A 22263-nucleotide genomic window follows, 5' to 3' on the forward strand; every position below is an offset into this window, starting at 1 on the left:
CCTCTAACTCTTTCTCTCCCCACCCTTCCTTTAGCACACTAGTGTGGAGAGTGAAGTGAGCCTCCATTCTTCTGCTAGCACTTTCTCCACCTCCTCCACCACAGTCTCGGCTGCCCCACCTGTGGTCAGCGTCTCCTCCAGTCTGAGCAGCGTCAGCAGCCTGGGCCTGAGCCTCAGCAGCAACTCCACAGTGACAGCCTCCACTCGCAGCTCTGTGGCCACAACAGCAGGTACTTGGGGAGGGAGGCTGCTGGGCAGGGGGGGGAGCTGACCTGGTACCCGGGGGGTGCTGCCTGTGGTGGGGGTGGGGCAAGAAACTGATCTGGTACTAGGGGGGTGGGGGTGGGGTGAGAAGCTGATTTGGTACGGGGGGGTAGGGGGGTTGCCTGTGGTGGGGGGAGAGGGAGAAGCTGATCTGGTACTGGGCGGCGGGGGAGGAAGAGGGAGAAGCTGATCTGGTACCTCGGGGCTGGAGGTAGAAGCTGATCTGGTACTGGGGGGAGGACGAGAAGCTGATCTGGTACTGGGGGGAGGACGAGAAGCTGATCTGGTACTGGGCGGCAGGGGAGGAAGAGGGAGAAGCTGATCTGGTACCTCGGGGCCGGGGGGAGAAGCTGATCTGGTACTGGGGGGAGGGGCGCTGCCTGTGGTGGGGGGAGAGGGAGAAGCTGATCTGGGTGGCGGCCGGGGGAGAAGCTGATCTGATCAGTGTTTGTTTCACTGTGTAACTGTGTTTTCCTCATCAGGAAAAGCCCCTCCCAACCTCCCTCCTGGAGTTCCACCACTGTTGCCTAATCCGTACATCATGGCTCCAGGGCTCTTACATGCCTATCCGGTGAGTGGGCTTGGGGAGCCGCGGGCTGCAGAAGTGCAGCATGCCAGTAGATCCTTCCTAGCTCTCTATAGCTAGCAGGGAGGGACAGTGCATGCTAGAAGAATCAGAGTTGGTACCAGATGCAGTCAAGCAGACACCACCTGGTTGAACTTGCAACATAAAACTCTTACAAAAGCTAATCAATAGGGTGGGAGGCCCCTCCCTCGGCTGGAAAAGGGCCCTGCGGGAGGGAGCAATGATCTGGGTGCAGGGGTAAGTGTCACTTGGTGGAGATGACTGCAGGGGTGTTCTTGATGGAGGACTCTGTCAGAGCTGCTAACTTCCAGCAAGTAGCGCATGTGCAGACACTCCCCACCCCCATGCAATGCAGAGCAAGGAGCCCTGGTTTCCAGCCTGTTCAGCCACCAGCACCTATTGATCCAAGGTCCCTGGGAGCGGAGGTTTGGAGCAGTGCCAGCTCCTTGGTGGGTTAATGTGCAAACAGCTGGAATGGGAGGTAGGCAGCAGTGGGGCACTAGGACTTACCACAGAGCTTTCTCCGTACGGTAGAGAAGTGGGATCCCTGGAGCACTGATTGCAGTGCCTGTGCTGGAGAATTTTCCCAAGAGCTGGGGACCAGGGTGACAGACTGAACTAAAGATCTTAGCTGGCGTGTTCAGCTTTTCCACACCAGTCACCATTCTGTCGGGTGGCTGTGAGGTGCTCTATCGGTTAAGAGCCCACAATCTTAGCTGTGTGATACAAGCGTGTGTGTGCCTGTCTGTCTGTGTGTGAGAAAAACTAGAGAAGTTGCAGATTTCCGTATACAACTCCTGCAAACTACTCACAAGCAGGATTGTCCCACTGATATTTGATGAGCCCTGGAATCCCATGTGGCACCAGACTGCACATCAGCGAACTAGAGATCTTTGACCAGGTCCCGTAGCAGTTTCTCTTTCCAGTCACACTCTCCCTTGTTGTCATGGGGGGGCTGGTCTTCATCATTGGTCAGATAATTATATGGACATGGTTATTCAGATCTGCCTTGGCTACTTGGTCATGAGCTGTAAGATTTATGTACCTAACGCAATCTCCTGCTCCTTTCTTAGCCACAAGTGTATGGTTATGACGACTTGCAGATGCTTCAGACGAGATTCCCATTGGTGAGTGCGTAAAATAAGATTTGTAAGGCGCTTCTCTAATCCTAGCAGCTGGCCTGCATCTCTGGACCTAACCAGTGAATCCAGACAGGCATGCCAGGTTGTAAGATATTTGTGAGAGACTAGCAAATGGGATTCCGTATGTATACAGCTGTGGTGCTTTCTGTAGAGGTCACTCTACTCAATTTGATCAGTTCAGCTCCTCCACATGTTCTTCGGGCACTTGGGAACCAGTAGCATTAATTATTTGGCCAGCAGTGATGATTGGGACGGTAGGTTTCTGAAGCCGAGTCCAAACAAGCAGCACTCTGCTCACTGTGAGCGGGCGGATGGTGCTGACTGTCTCCAGAGACAGGGAACTGCTTGCCCCGGGGATGTGGCACATGTCAGCAGAAGGGAAATTGTTCTTGTTCCTATGGCTGTGATGCTGCAGGTACAGTGCTGGACCTTTAAAGAGCATGGATATCAGTAAACCCTTTCTAGCTCTTCTAATGGCCAGACAGGGGGATGGTAAATGCAAGAGAAAATCCGGAGTTGCTACCAGATGCGATCAGCCTACCATGTGACTGATTTGAACTGCATTACTCCAACACACTGGGCTGTTGCAGCCTGGAAATCCTGTTTCTCCAAGAGGCCCACCTTTGTAACAGCATGTAGCTCATTGTGCTTTCTCCATGTCTCTTTCAGGATTATTACAGCATCCCATTCCCTACCCCCACCACCCCGCTGACTGGAAGAGACGGCAGCCTGAGCAGCAATCCGTATTCTGGTAGGAGAGAGGCGTTCGGGGTGGCTTGGCTGTAGTGTGAGCCCTGGGCAGTGTTTTCTTCTGAAAGTAAAATCTCTGTGTGCATGAGTTTTAACGCTGCACCTGGAAGCAGCCATGTAGGGGAGCTCTTAGATTCTGGATGCTCCACGTGGCAGGCTCTGCTGGAGCCTCTCTGACTGCAGCTCAGCCTGGTGTGTTTCTCCCACTGAGTGTGTGGCATTTCCTGTGCTTTGCTCACCCTGCACTTAACCTGCCATGCTAGGGAAGGGCTTTGACACCAGCCATTTGTTTCTGAGCTGACTCGAACTCCTGCTGTTCATTGTAGCTTCCTGTGCACTGCCCTGCTGGGACTAGCACTGTGCGGTTCTATCCTCGGGAGTGTGGGGTGGCTGGCGGAGCAGGCACCACCCATGGCTTGCGGTGGTTCACCAGCTTAGTGGCTTTATTGGTTCCTTTTGGTTCCTCTTGACAGTCCCGTTTCTGGTGTGACCATGACTGGACACTTCATTGCAGTAAAATATCTAGAGGGATCCATTGAGCAGGCAGATGAAGAGCTGCCTGTCTGGCTTGGCAAAGCAGCATCTAAGCAGGGGAAGGTACAGTTGGCAGATACTTGGAGGGAGTAGAACAGGGGTTGGCAACCTCCTGGCACGTGCGCCGAAGGTGGCACTTGAGCTGATTTTTCAGTAGCACTCACCCTACCTGGGTCTTGGCCACTGGTCCAAGGGGCTCTCCATTTTAATTTAATTTTAAATGAAGCTTCTTAAACATTTTTTAAATCTTATTTACTTTCCATACAACAGTAGTTTAGTTATGTATTATAGACTTATAGAAAGAGACCTTCTAAAAACGTTAAAATTTATTACTGGCACACGAAACCTTAAATCAGAGTGAGTAAATGAAGACTTGGCACAGCACTTCTGAAGGGTTGAAACACAGGAGGGACAGGAATGCTGAGAAGTAACAGCATGAAATTCAGGCTGAAGAGCTGGAAAATCAGCTCCTTTTGGCTTTGGGGAATGTCCCAAGGGAAGAGTCGGGTGGGGCATTTCAGATCTTTATTGGGCACCACCCTAGCAAATGCGCCCTAGGGACCAGTCCGGAGCTGGAATTAGGAGGGGCCACCTCGCCTGAAAGGGGCTTTCTGTCCCACCTCCAGCACTGAGGCCTGCAGTTCGCTCCTGAGCTGCTCGTCTTTGCTTTCCTGTGCGTTGCTTCTCCTCTTGCTTCAGGCAGGAAGGGCTTTGGACCAGCCCGCTGGACTCAGAATCCCAGCCCCAGGCTGGTGGGCTGCCACATGCATAATTTGCCACGTTAGCACTGGAGCCATAATTGGTGTTTGTGGTTGTCCTGGAGCTGGCTGCCGGCAGAAGTCACTGCCTTACTGTGTGTGCTCTGAATGGGGAGAGTGTTTGCAGGGTAGAGCGAGCAGGTGCTCTTAAAGAAATGCAAATGGAGGCTTCGCAGACCCCTCGGCCTGTGCCTAGTCTGCAGGGCCAGCTGCTGGCGGGAGCAGAGGAAGTGATATTTGCGAGTATTCTCTGCAGGCCATTGGGCCCCTGCAATGTTCTGGGTCTCTGCCATGGCATGGAGAGGACAGAGGTGTGAGCAGCATTGGAAAAAGAAACTATTCACATCTTCAGCTCGTCAGTATCTGACTCTCATGTTCAGTGAGACCTGAGCACCGGGCAGCTACTGGCTGACGGGGCAGGGCTCTTAGGGTATGTCTACACTGCACTTCACGCACCCGCTAGGGGCTGTTTAACAATGGTGAGATGCTTGGGCTGCAGCCTGAGCTCTGAGACCCTCCCACCTTGCAAGGGCTTAGAGCCTGGGCTGCAGCCCAAACGCCTACACTGCCGTTAAACAGCCCGTGAGCCTGAGCCCCGCAGGCCCCCCGGTGTACACCTACCCTTGCAGCTTGGAGTCGCTGGTGAGCTGCTGCTTTGTCCTGGGCCTGTTCCAAGCTTCATTTGGAATCGCCATAAACTGCGGGACTCTACTTGCGAGATCCTGGTGCGTCTGGCGCTCGGGCTGTGAGTGGGGCCTGTAGGAGTCTCTCAGACAAACCCCAGTGTGGGTGGGTCTCGCTCCCTTGTGCGGGGGTTGGAGTGTGAAGGCCATAGGCTGCTATAAGGGCTTGTTGAAGCACTTCGGCAGGACACTGTCATGTCGATTCGCCCCTGGGGAGCTGATTACAGGAACCCCTCTCCCTTTGGAGTCTGCTTGCGCTATGGATTGTGAGGGGCACAGAGGACAAAGGGGCTTTGGGAACTGCGTGGCTGCTGTGTGTCTGTAGGTCTAGCTGCAGAGGGGTCCGAGATTAGTTCTCTCAGTGTACCAGGCCCCTCTGATTTAATGGCTTGGAATCCTCAAAGGATCATCTGGATGTTGGGGCAGGGGCCTGCATTGTGTTCCTGGCTCTGCAGCTGTCACTCTGTGACCCTGAGCAAGCCAGCTCCCCGCCCTGAGCCTTGCTCACCTGTCCCCCATGGGGGGTTGAGGCCGGCTGTTGGCAAAGTTCTTTGAGATCCTTGTGAAAGGTGACCAGTGCAAAGCAGTCGCTCACATATCTGTCGCTCAGCCCGGCCACCTCATTCCCACCTGTCTCCCTCCCCGCTCCAGGTGACCTCACGAAGTTTGGCCGAGGCGACGCCTCCTCCCCTGCTCCAGCAACAACTTTGGCACAGCCTCAGCAGAGCCAGACGCAGACACACCATACCACGCAGCAGACGTTCCTGAACCCAGCTCTGCCTCCTGGCTACAGTTACACCAGTCTGCCATACTACACAGGGGTACCAGGGCTCCCCAGCACCTTCCAGTATGGGCCCGCCGTGTTCCCTGTGAGTGCTCCCGCTTCCCACGCCTCGGGGGGTGGGGCGGAGACAGGGCGTAGGAGCCTGGCTGGCCCCGTGCTCACCATCCTGGCCCCTTCCTTTCTCTAGGTCGCTCCTACCTCTTCCAAGCAGCATGGTGTGAATGTCAGCGTCAACGCGTCAGCAACCCCTTTCCAGCAGCCCAGCGGCTATGGCTCTCATGGATACAGCACTGGTAAGAGACGTTCGGTGGCCAGCCAGTCAGTCTGTAACGTGTGGAGCGTTGTTGGGAGTCACGGGAGAGGAAACGGGCAATTGTCCTGGGCTGGAACCAGCTAGTCCGTTGAGTCTGCCTGCTCTGGGCTGCTGGGCTGTCACAGACGATGCCTTTTGGCATTGGGTCTCTCCGGGCTGCTGTTGGAAACAAAGTGCTGCTGCAGGCTGGGCAAACACCACTTTCAATCCCAGGCCGGGAGATCCATCAAAAATCATCCTGGTGTCGGACTGTGCCCAACGTTCCTGAGACTGACTTCAAGAGCCCTGGGGCTAGAATGGCTGCTTATCCAGGGGCGTTTACACCTCATAGGGAGGGCACCTGCTGGCTAATTAGAAGCAGTGCTGTGGAGTCCTGGGTTGAGGGGCAACTTGTCCGTGAAGATGCTGGGATGTCCTCTCTGTTTATGTACAGACACCTTGTTCTTGGTGGATTGCCCATGGGTGAGTGAGAAGAGTGAGGGCCCAGAGTGCTTCCTGGGAATGACTTATAAGATATTCACGTGTGGCTCTAGAGGGGTGGCCAGGACCCCTGGCACTTGGGTGAATTCTTCTTGCTCTCCTGACTGTCTGTGACCTCTAGCCTGGAGGGCAGACAGATGTACAGCCCTTCAGAGCTGCTGCAGGATTTAGCCATCAGCTGAATGACATAGCTGACATTTCTCTTTCCCATCTGCAGCAGCATCGAGAGTGGACTCGAGAGAGACAGTAGCCCTGATGCACCCTTGTACAGCATATTGATTCTTCTGGACCGGCCCAGCCATATCCCTGAGTTAGCTTGTATGGGATGCACGGAGCACTGCACACCCTTCCAGAGAGTCACATGCTGGATTACTGGCTCCCCGAGCATCGCTCTCATAGACAGATAGCATTTAAAACTAGCAGGGACTGTTCAATCACTTAGTTTGACCTCCTGTATGTGTCACAGGCCTGAGAATTTCACCCACATATCCCTGTAGTGAGTCCGATCACTTTTTTGGCTAAAGTTCATAATCCTGAAAGGCAGCCAGTCTTAGTCTGCAGGCATCGGGGGATGGACAATCCACCCCTTCCCTTGGCAGTTAGTTCCAATGGTTAATCCCCTGAACTGAGAAAAACTTAGGCCTAATTTCTAAATTACATTTGTCTGGCTTCAGCTTCCAGCCATTGGTTCTTGTTCCGTTGCCTCTGCTAGATTGACGAGCCCTTCACTACTTGGGATTTTCTCCCCGTGAAGGTCCACACTCATATCAAGTCACCCCTTGATCTTTTGGTTGAACTGAACAGATCAGACTCTTGGAGTTGCTCACTGCAGGGCGTTTTCTTCTGCCCTCAAATCATTTTGGGGCCTCTGCACCTTCTCCATGTTTTCAGCTTCCTTTGGAAACACGTGCATGGGAACCAGACGTGCTGTTCTAGCATCGAGCTCGTCTGTGAAGTACAGAGGTAAAATCACCTCCTTTCTCCTTAAGTCTGAGGATGGCATCTGCCCTCTTTTGCCACAGCATCACGCTGGGTGCTCGCGTTCAGTTGCTTGGCTGCTATCAGTCACTACCTCCGAGAGACAGCCCCCCGTCTGTAGGGAATTACTTGTTCCTAGATGTATAATTTTCTGTTCAAACCCATTTTATTCAAATGGCCCACCTTACCAAGCAATCCGGATTGCACTTGCTGAGTGCCCTGGCCTCCTCATTGTTTATCACTCTGCCAGTCTCTGTTTCATCATCAGTGACTTTATATTTGTTTCCAGATCACTGGTGAAACTGTTGAACAGGTGTCACGGAGTCACCGGGCGATGCTCTGGAACTGCTCCCCACCAAGCCAGTCAGGACTTTGGGGAGCCTCCTCTCCCTTGGAGCAGACTGTCTCCAGGGCAAGAAGTTCACACAGCTTCACCTCCTGGGTCTCTCCTTGGAGCATTCAGCATCCTCTGCCCCTCCGTGCGCTTCCCACAGCGAGCCCGCCCCAGCGGGGTCCTGGGGCATCCCCACTTTGCAGTCAGACGTGACTCTCAGCCAGCCAGTAAAACAGAGGTTTATTCGATGACAGGAACAGGGTCTAAAACAGAGCTTGTAGATACAAGGCCTATACAGAGCTTGTAGATACAAGGGGTCCCAAGCCGGACCCCTCGGCTGGGTCCATTCTGGGGGGCAGTGAGCCAGACCCCCAGGTCTGCCCTCCACCCTTGACCCCAGCCAGCTCCAGACTAACAACCCCTCCCAGCCCCTCCTCTCTCCTCAGCCCCTTTCCCGGGCCAGGAGGTCACCTGATCCCTTTGTCTCCAACACCTTCAGCTGGCACCTTTGCAGGGGAGGGGCCCAGGCCATCAGTTGCTAGGAGACAGAGGGTCAGGCATTTAGGTGCACTGGCCCTTTGCTCTGCCAGATACTTAAGAACTGCCATGGGGACACTGAGGCACCAACACAGTATTCAGAGAAAACATTAAGAACTTTCCCAGTTCGTCACAACAGGGTCTGACTTAGTAGTTGTCAATGGGTGTTTGAGATGTCAGCCAGTTGTTAATCCATGTAACGTGTATCCCACGGCTATTGTACAGTGCCAGTTTTTCCATGAGAAAGTCGTGGGGCACTAAGTCAGACACCTTCCAAAAGTGTGTTACATCTGTGCATTTACCTTTATCACCCGGACTTGGAATCTCAAGGAAGTAAGGCTTGTTTGACAAGACCTATTTTCTGTAAAACCAGGTTGACTGGCGTTAAGTATATTCCTGTCCTTGAATTCCTTTTATCAACTGAGTCCTGTATCAGCTTTTCCATTATTTGGTCTGCGATTGATGTCAGGGTGCCTGGCCTGTAGTTACCCAGGTCATCCTGCTTGTCTTTTCTTGTTTTAATGTTGGCACAATAGTCGCATTCTCCCAGTCATCTGGAATTTCTCTAAGATTTCTGCATGTGTGTTGGCAGTCTGGACTTTGTCTGACACCAGACAGTATGTGCTGTCTCCGCCGGGCTCTGACAAATGGCAGGTGTCTCTAGTATTTGTGCACAGCATCAGGGTGAGAAGGCCCAGCTGGTCTGTGTCCCCCACCATGACCTGTAAATCAGAGTAATTCTTGCTGCTGTGCTCTCCCGGTGAGTCGCTGACCCTGCCCTGGCCTTTCCAGCCTGTCCTTGGTGCACTGGAGGTGGGAAATGTACAGGCCACTCTTCTTACTGCCAAGGTCAGCACTTAAGGCCAGGGGACTTCTCAGCAGCCAGGAACCTAGATCCATTTCTGCCTCAGGCCACTCTTAGTTGGCAGCCCACTGTCATCTGTCTTCCCCCAAGACCTGAGCGACAGCACCTGTTGCTCTGTGCCGAAGTCTGCTGGGAAGGTGTGAGCTGAAGTGAAATCTCCGTGTATGTGTGTGTGGGCTCAGTCCCCACAAACGTTTGTGTACAAACCAAGGGCTTTAGCTAGCACTGGACTCAGGTGTGCGTTAGACTCAGCCCGCTCCTAATGAGCGTGCTTACTAAGGGGCTGTCCTGCCCTTTCTGTGCCTTGTAGGGGCGGGAATGTGCTTCGCCCCTGCTGCCCCCAGCACACTGTGGCCACAGCCCCCTTGCTCTCAGCCCCACCTCCTTGGTTACGAAGCCCTGGCTAGTTCAGGAGATGGGGAAATGTTCCATCCCTTCTTTGTGGCAGCCAGGAGATCCTGGAAACGCTGGGCTAGAAGGGACTTGAAGAAGTAACCGAGTCCCGCCCCTGAGCTGAAGCAGGCCCAAGTAAACCTGGACCAGCCAAGACTGGTGTTTGTCCAACTTGTTTTAAACCTCCTCCCTCGGACGCTTATGACGATGCTTAACTCCCCTGAGAGCTAGGAAGTTTTTCCTGATCCCACGTACATCTCCCTTGCTGCAGATTGAGCCGTTACTTGTTATCCTACCTCCCGTGGCCGTGGAGAGCAATTGATCATTGTCCTCCTTGTAACTGCCCTTCATGTATTCAAAGACTATCCAGTTCTTAATCACTGCACCTCTGTTGTCTTCTCTCAAGGCTGAACCTGCCCAGTTTTTTAACCTTTCCTCCTAGGCCCAGTTTTCTAAACCTTTGATCATTTTTGTTGCTCTTCTCTGGACTCTCCAACGCTTCCACATCTTTCCTGAACTGGCCCCCAGAGCTGGACACAGGATCCTGCTGAGGCTTTGCCAATGCTGAGTAGAGCTGGGACAGTGACCTCTCGTGTCTTACGTGCGACACTCCTCTTAATACGCCTCAGAAGTTTTTTCCACCTGCATCACTCATTGCCTCATTCAAGTTATGATCTCCTTGAGCCCCCAGGTTCTTTTCAGCAGTACTAACACCTAGCCAGTTATTCCCCACTTTTAATTGGGCATTGAATTTTTTCCTTCCCAAGTGAAGGACTTTGCACTGTCTGTATTTAATTTCACCTTGTTGATTTCAGACCAACTCTCCAATTTGTCATGACCCTTCTGCATTCCTGTCCTCTCCTCCATCGTGCTCGCAGCCCCTCCCACCTTAGTGTCACCTGCACACTTGCTGAACATGCTCTCCACTGCGTTATCGAAGTCATTAATGAAAATATTGACTAGTACCAGTCCCAGGCCTGTCCCCTGCAGGACCCCACTAGATACACCTCCCACTCTGACAGCAGACTGCTGATAACACCTCTTTGAGGTCAGGCTTCCAACCAGTTCTGCAATCACTTTATAATAATTTTATCTAGACCACATTTCTCATTGGAGACCCAAAGAAACTGCTTTGGCAGCAAATTGTTCTCTTCTTGGAGTCAAGAGCTCCCTGTCACCCTTGCCTGATTGTCTCCTCCTTGACGGATCTTGAACTTGGGGCTTGGTGGCATTGGAACTGTTCCCTGTACCAGCATTAGCAAGGTGCGAAACGGCTCCACGCAGAAGGACTGGCATGTGGACTGAATGCTGGTGTTGGGCCGTCTCCTCAGCACACCCCTTAGTAGTGCCAGGGCTGCCTGGTGACAGCATGTAAGCTCTGCGGGCACACCCCTGCAGAGCATTCAGCTGTCTCGGGAGCACACAGCCCAGGGAGAGCGCACCAGTGGAACCGGAGAGATGAGGACATGGCAGCTGGTAGAAATGGGTGGCCGTGGAAGGCCAAGGTCAAAGCCCCTCTGAGGACTGTATTCTGGAAGGACAGAGCTGTCGTGCCCTTCCTAGGAGCCGCTGCCGGGGGCCATCTGGCAACTCACACAAAGCAGAGGATTTCTTTTCCTGGTGTCATTGGGTTGAGGCAGAGGGGTAGGAGCGGGGTGGGGTGTCAGACCAGGGTATTCAAGCTGGGAATGTGAGAGATTCTCCACTTTCCTGAGAAGGGGTTTCCTCCTGCCAGGCAGGGGCTCTCGCCAAACCCCACCTGGAGGGAGGTGACTCTCCAGTGGCTGTATTCAGTGCTGTGGCTCCTTCCTGCCCAGGAGTGGCACTGGTTCCCCTGGGAACCCCAGGGTGCCCACCCCCTGCCTGCCTGCTGATGGAGCTCCTGCCTGACGCTGCCTTTTGGATTCCTCCCTCCACAGGTGTATCAGTGACATCCAGTAATACGGGAGTGCCAGACATCTCGGGCTCAGTCTACTCCAAGACCCAGGTTGGTGTCTCGTCCATAGTCTCTGGGCAGATAGTAGCTGGTGGTGGGGAGGGGCGCTCCGGGGGGACGTGCCAGGCTTTGTGGGGACTGCTGGCCTGTCTGGGTGTCTGCACTGCAGCTGGGAGTGTGCCTCTCAGCCAGTTAGACACTCCCTAGCTTGCCTCGAGCTAGAGCACTGCAAACAGCTGTGGACACAGCCTGAGCCTCTGCCGTCGTTGCGACATCCACTCTGCTGTTTGTAGCATGCTAGCTGGACTGAGAAGCACGCTCCCAGCTGCAGTGTAGACATGCCCCCTAATGCAGGGGGCTCTGTGGAGCGATTGTCTCTCTCCCCGCAGAGGAGATCCAGCCAGGCGGGATTTGAGAGAGCAGCCGGAGATGTTGCTTTTGGGGCTGGAAAATGTGTCCCATCTGAAGCAGGCAGGGTGAAAGAGCCCCACCCTGCACCTGCCCACGCTGCAGCCACTGCTAGCGTGGCTCTCCCCGGCATCTCTCACCCCTCGTGGTGTCTCCTTGGCAGCAGTCCTTTGAGAAGCAGGGATTTCACACTGGAACCCCGGCAGCCTCGTTCAACTTGCCTTCAGCACTGGGCAGCGGTGGCCCCCTCAACCCCGCGACAGCTGCAGCGTACCCACCGGCGCCATTCATGCACATCCTCACCCCGCATCAGCAGCCCCACTCGCAGATCCTCCACCACCATCTGCAGCAGGACGGCCAGGTAAGCAGCCCCCCAGCCCCTGCCGGGTTATTTCCTAGGGCTCTCTCTCGCTCCCCTGGCCCCCCTTCCCTTCTCATGCCCCACAGCGGACACATGCAGACACGCGGTGACATGCACACGCTCGTTCACGCCTGCACATACACACACGGCCTGTGAGAGGAAGAGGTGAGGAAGGCCTGGGGTGCATCAGCTGGGAGGTACTCAGCGCCACCCCATTGCTGCTGGGCCGTACCAGGTACGTTTAGCCATTGCCCCTCTCCCCGGGAACATACCTGGTACGTCCTGACCTCCCCGTTCCCTGGAATGGCGGCTCCGCAGGCCAGCAGTGGAGGGGTTAATTGCCACCCCCACGATCCCGCCGTAGCTGTCAGGTCTAACCGTGGATTTCTATTGTCATAGTTTGTCCCTTTATTTTACATATCCTGGTACTGCAACAGCTTCCATATTTGCAGATGATACTGTGCTGCCAACGCCAGCAGGAGGACCAGGTAATGAACCTCTCTGAATGATAATGCCTTGCCCTCTCCCCACCCCTGCCCCTAGGCCCCTCAGCGCCCACTCCCGTCCCACCCTGCCAGGCGAGGAGGGAGGCCCTCAGTCAGTAAGTGCACACACACTCACACCCGCGGCACACACACACGCCCATGCTCACCCCTGCCCACCCCCACCCCCCGGTTCCCTGAGCCCCAGCCCTGGTGAGTCCTCCAGCTGCTGCTGCGTGCTGGTCTTGGAAGCATTCCTGGTCTGGAGGAAGATGCGCGGAGTGGCTCGTGTGGAAGGGGGAGGCGGGGATCCCAGCTGGGTCGGGGGCTATGGGCTGAGAGAGCCGCTAGGCTGGGGGTGCGGTGCGGGCGGCTGGGCCGTCTCTCTGGGCAAGAGCCGCAGCAGGTTGGCGCCATGGCTGCCTTGTGCAGCAGAGCGACACGCACCTGGCACGGTGAGGCTGGGGCAGCTTACCTGGAACCGGTCTCGCAGGTCTGCAGCTCGTGCGGGTGCGGGACTCCTGGGTTTCAGGGCAAGGTGTGTCCTGGCAGGCCGGGCTCAGGACCCCGGGGATTCTTAGGGCTTCCAGCTCCCCCCAGTAACCCTCTGCTTCCCCTCCACCCCCCTAGAGCGGCACCGGACAGCGCAGCCAGGGCAGCTCCATCCCCCAGAAATCCCAGGCCAACAAGTCCACCTACAACAGCTACAACTGGGGCGCCAACTGAGGCTGCAGCGGCCCTGCGCCCCTCGCCTCTTGCTTCTGGAAGAGAAACGTACCGAAAACGACGACAACGGAACCCGGGGAGGAGAGCGCCCCCTATCTCCCGGCACAGCGCCAGCAGCCCCCGGAGCAGGCCGGCCACATGGCTCTGCATTGTGTCTGTTTTCAGCCACCTTTCCTGTTGTATGTAATATAGAATTTGTATTTTCTCTCTTTCTCTCTCTCTCTGCGTTCAGACTCTGAACCGTTTGCCGTAGGGGCCTTTTTTGGTTTTTACTCCTTTCTCCTCCCCCCTTCTCCCCACATCCTGCTGCCCCCTGACCCCGGTGGACCCAAAGGAGTGGAAAGCTGCAAGTCCACCTACAGCAAACCCCCTTTACTATTAGGAATAAGAACAGTCATTGATATGAACAGCATTGTCCGATGAATTAGTTGAAGTGTTTTTTGTACTGTGTTCTAAATTTAATGGATAAATGTGTCTTGTATATAAAAACGAAAACCCCACGCCGTCCTGGAGTCCTCATTTCCTCTGCACACTCCATCGCTCCCGCCAGCCCCGGAGGGCATGTGGAGGGAAACCCTCCTTCTTTTCAGTTCTCCATCTGCCCCCTTCCCCACAGTGGGCCCCAGGCCAGGCCCTTCCCCTGCCCCCTTGCACGCTGTAAGTATATTCTGCTTTTGGGTTTTTTTTGGTCTTTTTTTTTTTTTTTCTATGCGGTCCAGATCTTGTATTTTTCAGTTGGAACTGGTCACTTCAAATGAAGCCCCCGTGCGGGTTATTTACTAAAAGAGAATAAAGATCACAAAGTGATGTGTGTATTTTTTAATACCTACCTTCTGAGCCTTGGTCAGGATTTTTGGTACTGGGCCCTGGAGCAGGTCACAGATGCTGGCGAGGGAAAGCAGCGGGCCGGGCCCTGGCCCACTGTCCTGATGGGTAGTGGAGGAGGCCAGGCCCGCTCTGTCTCCAGGCCTGCATGCCCCTTTTTGTTTACACTCATGTCTCAGCAGCTGCTTTCCCCCCTCCCCCCCCCGGGTCCCCAGGCATCTCTGCCCTTCCAGGGCCCATGCCTTGGTGGGCCGGCTGCAGGCATGGTCTCCTGCCCCAGATGAAGTGGTCACTGGCTACGGGCGGTGACACAGCGGAACTGCGCTCTCGTTAGGAGCTCTTTGCTTAGTCCCCACCTCGAGGCTGCCTGTCTCCTGCATGCCACTGCCAGGTGGGCAGGCCTGACCCCTCCTTACTGCCCTGTCTAAGTCTGTGCGGGGGTTCTGGGCAGAATCCCCCAAGGCCATTCCCACACTGTGCAGGAGATGGGGCAGGAGTCTCTCCTGGGCAGAGGCTGCCACCCAGTGGTGACTAACAGACTAGCTCCTGCTGACCTCCCTGCATGGGGAGGATGGGGCTGGCTTTACAGCCCCACCCTGGCTGGCTAATGTGCTGCAGAGCCCACACCTGGGCTGGGGTTGAAAGTGCTGGGAGGGTCTTTGCTGCCCAGGCCCTCCTAGCCCCAGAGCACACGTCCTTTCCCTCAGTTTTCTCCAAGAGCTGCTGGCCTGTTGGGGTCCCGCCTCACAGTGACCAGCTCTCCTTTCTGGGAGGCAGGAGGGACGGGTGGGATGTAGCCCTCCTAGAGGAACTGTCTCTGGGTTGGTAGATTGACCAGGCAATTGGTTGATCACAGCTTGATTCCTAATGAAACATACTGGAGACCGGAGAGCTGACATCAGCCAGGTTTTTTGCTAAAGTCCATCACGTAGGGCAGGAAAATGGGTTTGACGCAAGCCAGTTCCCGGGAAGCTGTTCTGTGCAGTGTGGCTCGGTTCACACATGCTGAAGCTACGCGCTTCCTCTGGGAGCACTTGTAGGCTGGTGTGACAAGTTACAGAACTTTCTACCTGCCCCTCACGGCTGACCCATCCGTTTGTTCCGTTCCCTTAACTTCCGGCTCTGTCCCTGCCTTCTCCTTGGTCTGGGTACTCGCATTCCAGGTGCTGCTCTGGTCCCTGCCTGTACCAGGGCAGAACGTTGCTCTTTGCACCTTTGACAAGTTTCCTGTTTTCCAATACCAAAGCTGACGGCCGCTTTGCAAAGTGCTCTGTGATTTGCAGCCCTTTGGGCCCTGGAATGGTTAGAAATCCCTGCACCCAATATAGCGAGCACCCTGGTGCTGTGTGCTGGTGTACATGGTGTGACGTGATCTTTGTGAGCCTGGCAGATACTGATCAACCCTTCCCCAGTCGGGGCTTTGCAGGGGGTGCGAGGGCTTGTCAGCAGGGCCGTGCCCCAGGCCAGAGCCACATGTGGTGGTGGCTAGGAACATCCAGGCTGGCCCTTGGTTCCTGGAGAGGGGTGGCTCCCACCTTGTCCCCAGTTGGTGCTGTGCAGGGCCCCTCAGCAGCAGGATCCTGTAGGTTCCAAGCTGCGCCCCAGGGGCCAGTTAACCCTCCCGAGGGCTCTTTGGGCCAGGGGTTAATGGGGGTGAAGAGCGGTGCTCAGGGTGGCTGTCCATGCAGCAGCAGGACTGTGCAATAGGGGGTGGGGGGCAGATGGAGTGAGGGGGGAGCTGTGGCCCTGACACCTCATTGTCTGCCACCCCCTTTACCCCAGCTTGGCTGCACCAAGGGGCTGCAGAGACACCTCCCCGCGCAGCAGCCCCGTGGCGGGCTCTGTCGAGAAGGGAAGCCGTGGCGGCTTGTCCCAGGCCCAGCGGAAGCAGACGGGCAGGAAGTCGCCCCTGCACCTTGCTGCGCTGCTCACAGAGAGCGGGGGGGCCCTGCCTTTCTAACCCAGAGGCTGCTCAGCACCCCACGTGCACAGCAACGGCCGAGCAAGACCCTCTTGCGGCTCCGGCCGCTTGGCGGTGCCCGAGTCAGGGGGGGTACAGCATCAGCTGACTGCCACCCCCAGGGCTGGGGCTCTTCTGCAGGGTAAGGCCAGGTCAGACCTGCTGGTGGAGGGGGCAGAAACTGGCAGAGACCCCCCCCCACAGCAGTACTGGGAGGAGGGCTGGTCCCATGTGCCCCCCATTGGAGGGTTTATCGAGTACCCTCGGCAGCTGCTCAGGAGGTTGGGGGATGGGAACGGGGTGAGAGGTGGGGGAGAGGTTACCTGGCTCCTCGGCAGTGTGTTTTGGGGGAGGTGCTGGGGGGGGCAGCAGAAGGCCAAGGCTGCACTCGCTCTGCCCACGTAATCACAGGCTGTCTTCCCCCTGTTCTCGTGGCCGTGCGTCTGCTCTAACCCTGCACTGCCAGGGAGAGGAGAGGTGCTGCCTCTCGTGCGATGGGGAGTGGGGGGCACCTGGATGAACCCCAAAGCACTGCATCCTGGCTACTTGTGATGGAAGGTGCCTGGCACTTCTCTGGACCCCAGCGTCCTGGCCAAATGCTCACGTGAACAACTCCTCTCCCCATCCCTTGGTTCCCTGGCAGCTGGGGTGGGTGCATCCCTGCCCTCAACAGCTGGCTTCAACAGGCCCATTTAAGACATGTTGCCCAGCTCACCATCAGACAGTTCAACCCAAACCTCCGGCCTCTCGCTGCTCCCTGGGAGGAGCAAGGAACAAAGTCAGCTGCCTCTGCACACATCCAGCTAGGTCCAGCACCCAGCTAAACGCAGACAGGACCCGTTCACTTGGGGTCCCATGTGCAGGTAGAAATGCAGCAGAGTCTGGGTAACCGGTGCCCGTCGGGCTGTGGGGTCTGGGCAGCCAACACCCATGGCATCTGGGTGGCTAGTGCCCATCAGGCCGTGGGGGTCCAGGCTGCAAACTTGCAGCAGAATTAAATCCCTGTTTTACTGATTTTTGTAAATCTTGTTACAAATCTGCTGCTGTTTGCTTTTTGCAAAATGTTTTTTTTCCCTTTAACAAAACCAGGCTCTGGGTGCTGAACAACCCCCCACCCCCACCCCATTCTCCCTGTTATCCAGCTGATGTGTTGCATCTCAGAGGTGGCTGAAGCCATCCCTGGCTAGTTTGTAAAGTGCTTCAAAGTGTTTCTGGATGCAGGATTCAACTGGTCTGGCGCTGCCTGCCCTCTCCCAGAGCCTCATCGTTCTTGCAGGCAACCAAATCCAAAAGACACTGGAGTTTGTTCAGTCCCAGACCTGCCCAGAACACGAGACAGTTGGGGCCATGCCTGGCCCCAGTCATGCGGGGGGTTAAATGGCTCCCTCCCACACCAGGGCAGGTTCTGTCTAAATGGCACCTTAAATAACTCAGTGGCTCCAAAGCTCCCGGTAATGACACACTTGGGGGAATGAGACTCCGGTGGGGGAGTGCCCAGGCCAGGCCCTGTCGCACAGAGACAGAGCAGGATCCAGGGAATCAACCCCCCTTTAGCTTATGCTTCCAACAGGTCCAGGAGGGACGCAGAAGTCCAGGGCACCCCACGGTCAGATCATCTCCTCAGTCGCTGTCCCGGTCCAGGTGGGCGAGGCTGGGAGGCTTCATCACTCTGGGAAGAAGCCCAGCGCATGGGGGAGCATCCCCCCAGGATGGATATGCCAGGATTGGCTGGGGGAAGCTGACGGATCCAGCAGGACCAGCTACGAGGGATCCAGTGGGATCAGCTGGGGATCCCTCAGCCGCCCCGTGGGACACGGACTTGTAGCTTCCTCACCCGCTGCTGGGAATGGAGCCAGTCGCTGCCCAGACCCCCCATCTGGGCCCTGGCCAGCCACGGCCTAGGAGCTGGGCCACCGCAGCCAGGCCTTGGCGAGCTGGGAGCTGTGACAGCCCACAGGGGCTGGGGCCCTCCCCGCGTTTCCAAGTGAGGCCCCTGCAGGAGGCGTCGGCCCAGAGGCCCCTTGACCTTCCGAGCCTCAGCCTACAGGAGCGGATCAGGTTCTTCCAGAAGAACTTGGCCGCAAGCGAGGAACCTGCCCCCCGGCGTCTCCAGCCCCCCAGCCCCAGGGCCTGGGGGAGGTGGGCCCAGGAGCTGAGGCCCAGTGGCAGGGACTGGCCGCCCCGCAGGAGTGAGGAGAGAGTCCCGTCCAGCAGGGACCCAGCCCTGCGCCCCAGCAGCTCCGGGCCCCCTGCCCAGATGGAGCCAGCTGGGGAAATGCAGCCTCCCCCCGTCAGGGGCAGGGGCCTCAGTGTGGGGCCAGGCTGCTCCGTCAGGGAGCAGGTTCGCTCCTTCGAGCTGCGCTTCGGGGCGAGCCAGGCTTCCTGTGCGGCTGCTGCCCCCCGGGGCAGAGGCAGGCTGACGGGCAGGCAAAGCCAGGCAGCCTGGGGCAGGGAGCTGGAGCCATGGCCTCCTGGGAAAGGGCAACAACTCTCAGCCCTGCCAGCCAGGCTGTGCCTGCCCCAGCCGGAGCCACCAGCCCCTGAGCAGCCCCAGGGGAGCAGGAGAGCAGGAGCCAGGGTCCCGGGGCTGCCCCAGACAGAGCCACCGGCCCCTGAGCAGCCCCAGGGGGGCAGGAGAGCAGGAGCCAGGGCCCCGAGGCTGCCTTGGACCCCCACAGATGCCAGCAGACCCAAGGCGGCCTGGGGGGAAGGTCCAGCTGGTGAGGGGCTGCCAGGGGCCAGGCCTGCTGGGGGGCCATCCCAGAGTCACCTGCCCAGGTGCAGCCCCTTGACATCCTCCCCGCTCCCCACAGAGGGCAGGGCCCCAAAGCTGCCCCCGGCCCTGCCCCCTGCCCCCTGGGGCCTGGGGGAGTCCGACGGGGACGACTCTGACTCCACAGAGTCCTCACTCACCGCCCCCAGTGAGCAGAGCCAGCTGGACGGCAGGAGCTTCGCCCTCAGGTGGGTAGCTGGGCTGAGCTGGCCCTGGAGTCTCCCCTCCTGCTCAGTCCTGCCTGCCAGCTTGGGCCTGGAGAGCTCTCGCCCCCTTTCTCTGTGCTGGGGGGCCTGGCACCCTGCTGGTACCAAAGCCAGGGTAACCCAGGGTGGCTGGGTGTGTGAACTTCGCACTGAGAGCCCAGTGCCAGCCACCCTTGGCAGAGCCGGGCAGGACCCAAGGGCCAGGAGCTGAGCGGGAGGGGCAGGGAGCAGGGCTCTGCTGGGATGGGCGAGGGCCTTTGGGGGGCAGCTGGGTTTGGTGCAGGGTGCCTGAACCCTGGGAGACAGAGGCAGCACTGGGGGGTGCTGGGGGCAGTGTTGGGGGGCAGGTGTGGGTGCTGGGGGCAGTGTTGGGGTGTGGGGGCAGGTGTGGGTGCTGGGGGGCAGTGCTGGGAGGTGGGGGGTGAAGGGCAGGGTTGAGTGGCGGCCGGTGTGGGTGCTGAGGCCTCCATGAGGGGGTTGGCGCCTGGCCGTGACAGGGTTTCTGCTGCCCCCAGCGTGGCCGAGCTGAGGGAGTTTGGCCTGGACGAGGGACACTCGGCATCACTGAACTCCAGCCTGTCCGGCCTGTCCATGGTGTCCCTCATCCCAGCCCAAGACCTGGAGCAGCTGCTGGAGGAGGTGAAGGGCCTGGGAGATGAGAGCCAGCAGGTATGTGCTGCCTGAGGGGTGCCGTCCGCCTGTCTGTCCCCCTCAGCCTGTGCAAGGGACCTGTCCTGGCTGGGCCCTAGCCCCTGGGACCCAGGCAAGATTGAGCCGGGTTGGGTGGGGTCAGAGTGAAGAGGCTCGGGCCAGAGCTCCATGTCGGGCTGGGTCTCCGCGTCGGGCCGGGCTCCCTGTTGGGCCAGGGCTCCCCATCGGGCTGGGTCTCTGCGTTGGGCTGGTCGGGGGCAGGGGAGTTAAAGCTGATCCTTCCTGCGGCCTGGGCCCAGCTGCCAGAGGAGCAGAGGCAATGGCTGCAGCTGGTGGGGGCACGTCAATCCCCAGCCCAGGTGCCCGGGCGCAGACTGGGATGGAAGGGAGCCTTGTCCCCCAGCCCCGGGCTCTGCAGAGGCCCCAGCCCCTGACTGGCCTCTCTCCCAGCAGCACCTCCAGGAGATCCAGGTGGTCGTGCTGCACAAGGACCAGGGGGCCGGGCTGGGCTTCAGCCTAGCAGGGGGCAGCGACCAGCACAAGAAGGTGACGGTGAGTGCTGGGGTCCCCCAGGGAGCAGCAGGGGGAGGGGGGCCTGCGACTGGCAGGGCCGGCGGGATGAGAGTGGAGGGTGGGCCTCGACTCTAGGGGCTAACGCTTCAGCCCCCTGCCATGATTCCTTGCAGATCCACCGCATCTTTGCCGGAGGCCTGGCCGCCCAGGAGGGCACCATCCAGCCAGGGGATGAGGTTGTCTCCATCAATGGGCACTCGCTGGCGGGCTGCAGCCATGGGGAGGCGCTGCAAACGCTGCACCGGGCCCGGACCGCCCGGCAGGCCATTGTGGTGCTGCGGAAGGGGGGAGTGGATGGGCTCCCCAACGGCTCCCTCCCAGCACCGTGCCCACAGCCCCCTCCATCAGCACCAGGTGAGTGACGGCCAGACAGGGCCCTGAGCTGAACAGGGAGGGGCTGGCGTCTGACGGCTCTGTCTGTCCCCCCACAGACACCATGGTGAGGCCCGTGCAGGTGGTGAAAGACGCCAACGGGCTCAGATTCAGCCTGGACGGGGGACGGGGGTCGCTGCAGGGGGACAGGCCACTGACAGTCAAGAAGATCTTCCAGGGTGAGAGCCAGGGGGGCAGTGTAGGGGTCAGACAGGGCTGCCCCACCAGAGTGGGCAGCAACTGAACCAAGCCCCCTCCGGAGGCCTCTGTGTGAAGCAGGTCTGAGGGGCTCTGGCCAGTGGGGCATTAGAGACCCCAAGCCAGCTGGCCCAGTGTCCAGCCATGGTGACTGAGGGCGTGGGGGGATCGGAGCTCGCCCGGTGCTCCCTGCGCTGCCCCTGCTCCCTGAGCAGCGACCTCCTGTCTGCAGGGCTGCGGAGCTGGCAGAGAGCGAGAGGGAGGGAGACATTGGCGGGGGGAGGCTGACTGGGGCAGAGGGTCGCGCTCTGCACAGGAGCAGCTCCCAGCCCATCGCTGCCCTGTGGGTCCCAGCGACTGTCATCAGGGAGGCCTGGCTTTACCCTCACAGCAGCCCCGTTGGGGGAGAGGGCTCAGGGAACAAAGTCCCCCATTGCAAGCGGAGAAATCCCCCCGCCCCCCATCCCTACAGCTGGCCTTCTCCCCATGGTCCCTGCTTCATCATCCTGTCTGCATGTGGCCCCAGTGCAGCCCCTCGATCCAGGTCCCAGGGTCCAGGCTCCTCACCCCGGTGTCTCCTGCAGGGGGCCCCAAGGACCTTCTGCAGCCTGGGGACGAGGTGCTCCAGATCGGGGAGAGGAGCCTGCAGGGGCTGATGCGGCTCGAGGCCTGGCAGCTCATCAGGGCCCTGCCCATGGGACCCGTCCAGCTCCTTGTGAGAGAGAAGGGAAAGCTCTGACAGCCGTGAGATCTGCACCCAAACTGGACTTCAGCCCCCAACCGCGCCGGCGTCTCCAGATGGCTGGGGCAGATACATGCCTCCCGCAGCGCCAGCACAGAGATGGTTTTCAATGTGGGGGTCTTGTTTCCTGGGCCTCAGTTTCCCTCTCCATACAATGGGGAACATAATCCTGCCTTCGTCTGGCCTGTTTATATCATGAGCACTTCAGAGCAGGAACAGTTCCAGTGTGACTGGGCTGCACCTGGCCCAACGGGGCCTGGTTTTGGTGGGGATCTGGCATGACGGGGCCCCTGATCTTGCTCAGGGTCTGTGCCAGGCTCAGCACAAGGGGTGCTTTGATTTCCGCCAGGATCTGTACATGCCCAGCAGAAGGGGCTCTGGACTGTGCCCAACATTGCTCTTGGTGGGGGCTGTGCCCGGCACAAGGGGCCCCCAATCTCTCAGGGGTGGGGGCGCCCGGCACAAGGGGCCCCCGATCTCCCTGGGGCGGGGGGGGCCAGGCGGGGGAGGGGTGCCAAGTGACCACATACAAGGCAGAACAATGGGATGTGTGGCTGTTATAAGTTACTTGTATTGTTTATGCTCATTTCCGACGGGCGGGGCGGGAATCCCGCGTGTCCCGGTCTGACCCTCCCCCTGCGACCCAAAC

General features: G+C 58.1%; 2 protein-coding genes across 18 annotated transcripts in view; both read left to right on the top strand.

The window, feature by feature from the left end:
• UBAP2L (ubiquitin associated protein 2 like) overlaps positions 1 to 13814 on the top strand; it is a 52274-nt gene extending 38460 nt beyond the window's left edge. For 7 of the 17 annotated variants that reach the window (XM_050930790.1, XM_050930797.1, XM_050930800.1 and 4 more), the window contains 10 exons: positions 35 to 230; positions 747 to 835; positions 1924 to 1977; positions 2662 to 2743; positions 5369 to 5586; positions 5689 to 5794; positions 11321 to 11388; positions 11909 to 12106; positions 12544 to 12594; positions 13219 to 13814. In XM_050930790.1, the coding sequence (XP_050786747.1) occupies positions 35 to 230; positions 747 to 835; positions 1924 to 1977; positions 2662 to 2743; positions 5369 to 5586; positions 5689 to 5794; positions 11321 to 11388; positions 11909 to 12106; positions 12544 to 12594; positions 13219 to 13314 (1158 nt within the window). In that variant the 3' untranslated portion in view covers positions 13315 to 13814. The remainder of the gene's footprint in view (positions 1 to 34; positions 231 to 746; positions 836 to 1923; positions 1978 to 2661; positions 2744 to 5368; positions 5587 to 5688; positions 5795 to 11320; positions 11389 to 11908; positions 12107 to 12543; positions 12595 to 13218) is intronic. The other 10 variants (XM_050930793.1, XM_050930801.1, XM_050930804.1 and 7 more) reach the window with 4 other exon arrangements.
• A 2154-nt stretch (positions 13815 to 15968) lies between these two features.
• LOC127038269 (pro-interleukin-16-like) lies at positions 15969 to 21781 on the top strand. Its single transcript, XM_050930809.1, has 7 exons — positions 15969 to 16241; positions 17670 to 19060; positions 19594 to 19747; positions 20183 to 20281; positions 20416 to 20656; positions 20734 to 20853; positions 21457 to 21781. Exons 2-7 carry the CDS (start codon positions 17946 to 17948, stop codon positions 21609 to 21611), a joined length of 1884 nt encoding a protein of 627 aa, XP_050786766.1. The 5' UTR covers positions 15969 to 16241; positions 17670 to 17945; the 3' UTR covers positions 21612 to 21781.
• Positions 21782 to 22263: the final 482 nt, after the last annotated feature.

Source organism: Gopherus flavomarginatus, chromosome 20 (genome assembly GCF_025201925.1).
Source record: "Gopherus flavomarginatus isolate rGopFla2 chromosome 20, rGopFla2.mat.asm, whole genome shotgun sequence".
NCBI classification, from domain to species: domain Eukaryota; kingdom Metazoa; phylum Chordata; order Testudines; family Testudinidae; genus Gopherus; species Gopherus flavomarginatus.

What these genes read in the sequence shown, in the direction of transcription:
- LOC127038269 (XM_050930809.1), top strand. Translation starts at nt 17,946, where the DNA reads ATGGAGCCAGTCGCTGCCCAGACCCCCCATCTGGGCCCTGGCCAGCCA. An exon ending in GGCAGGAGCTTCGCCCTCAG is followed by an intron (nt 19,061 to 19,593) that starts GTGGGTAGCTGG and finishes TGCTGCCCCCAG; the next exon opens with CGTGGCCGAGCTGAGGGAGT. An exon ending in AGTCAAGAAGATCTTCCAGG is followed by an intron (nt 20,854 to 21,456) that starts GTGAGAGCCAGG and finishes TGTCTCCTGCAG; the next exon opens with GGGGCCCCAAGGACCTTCTG.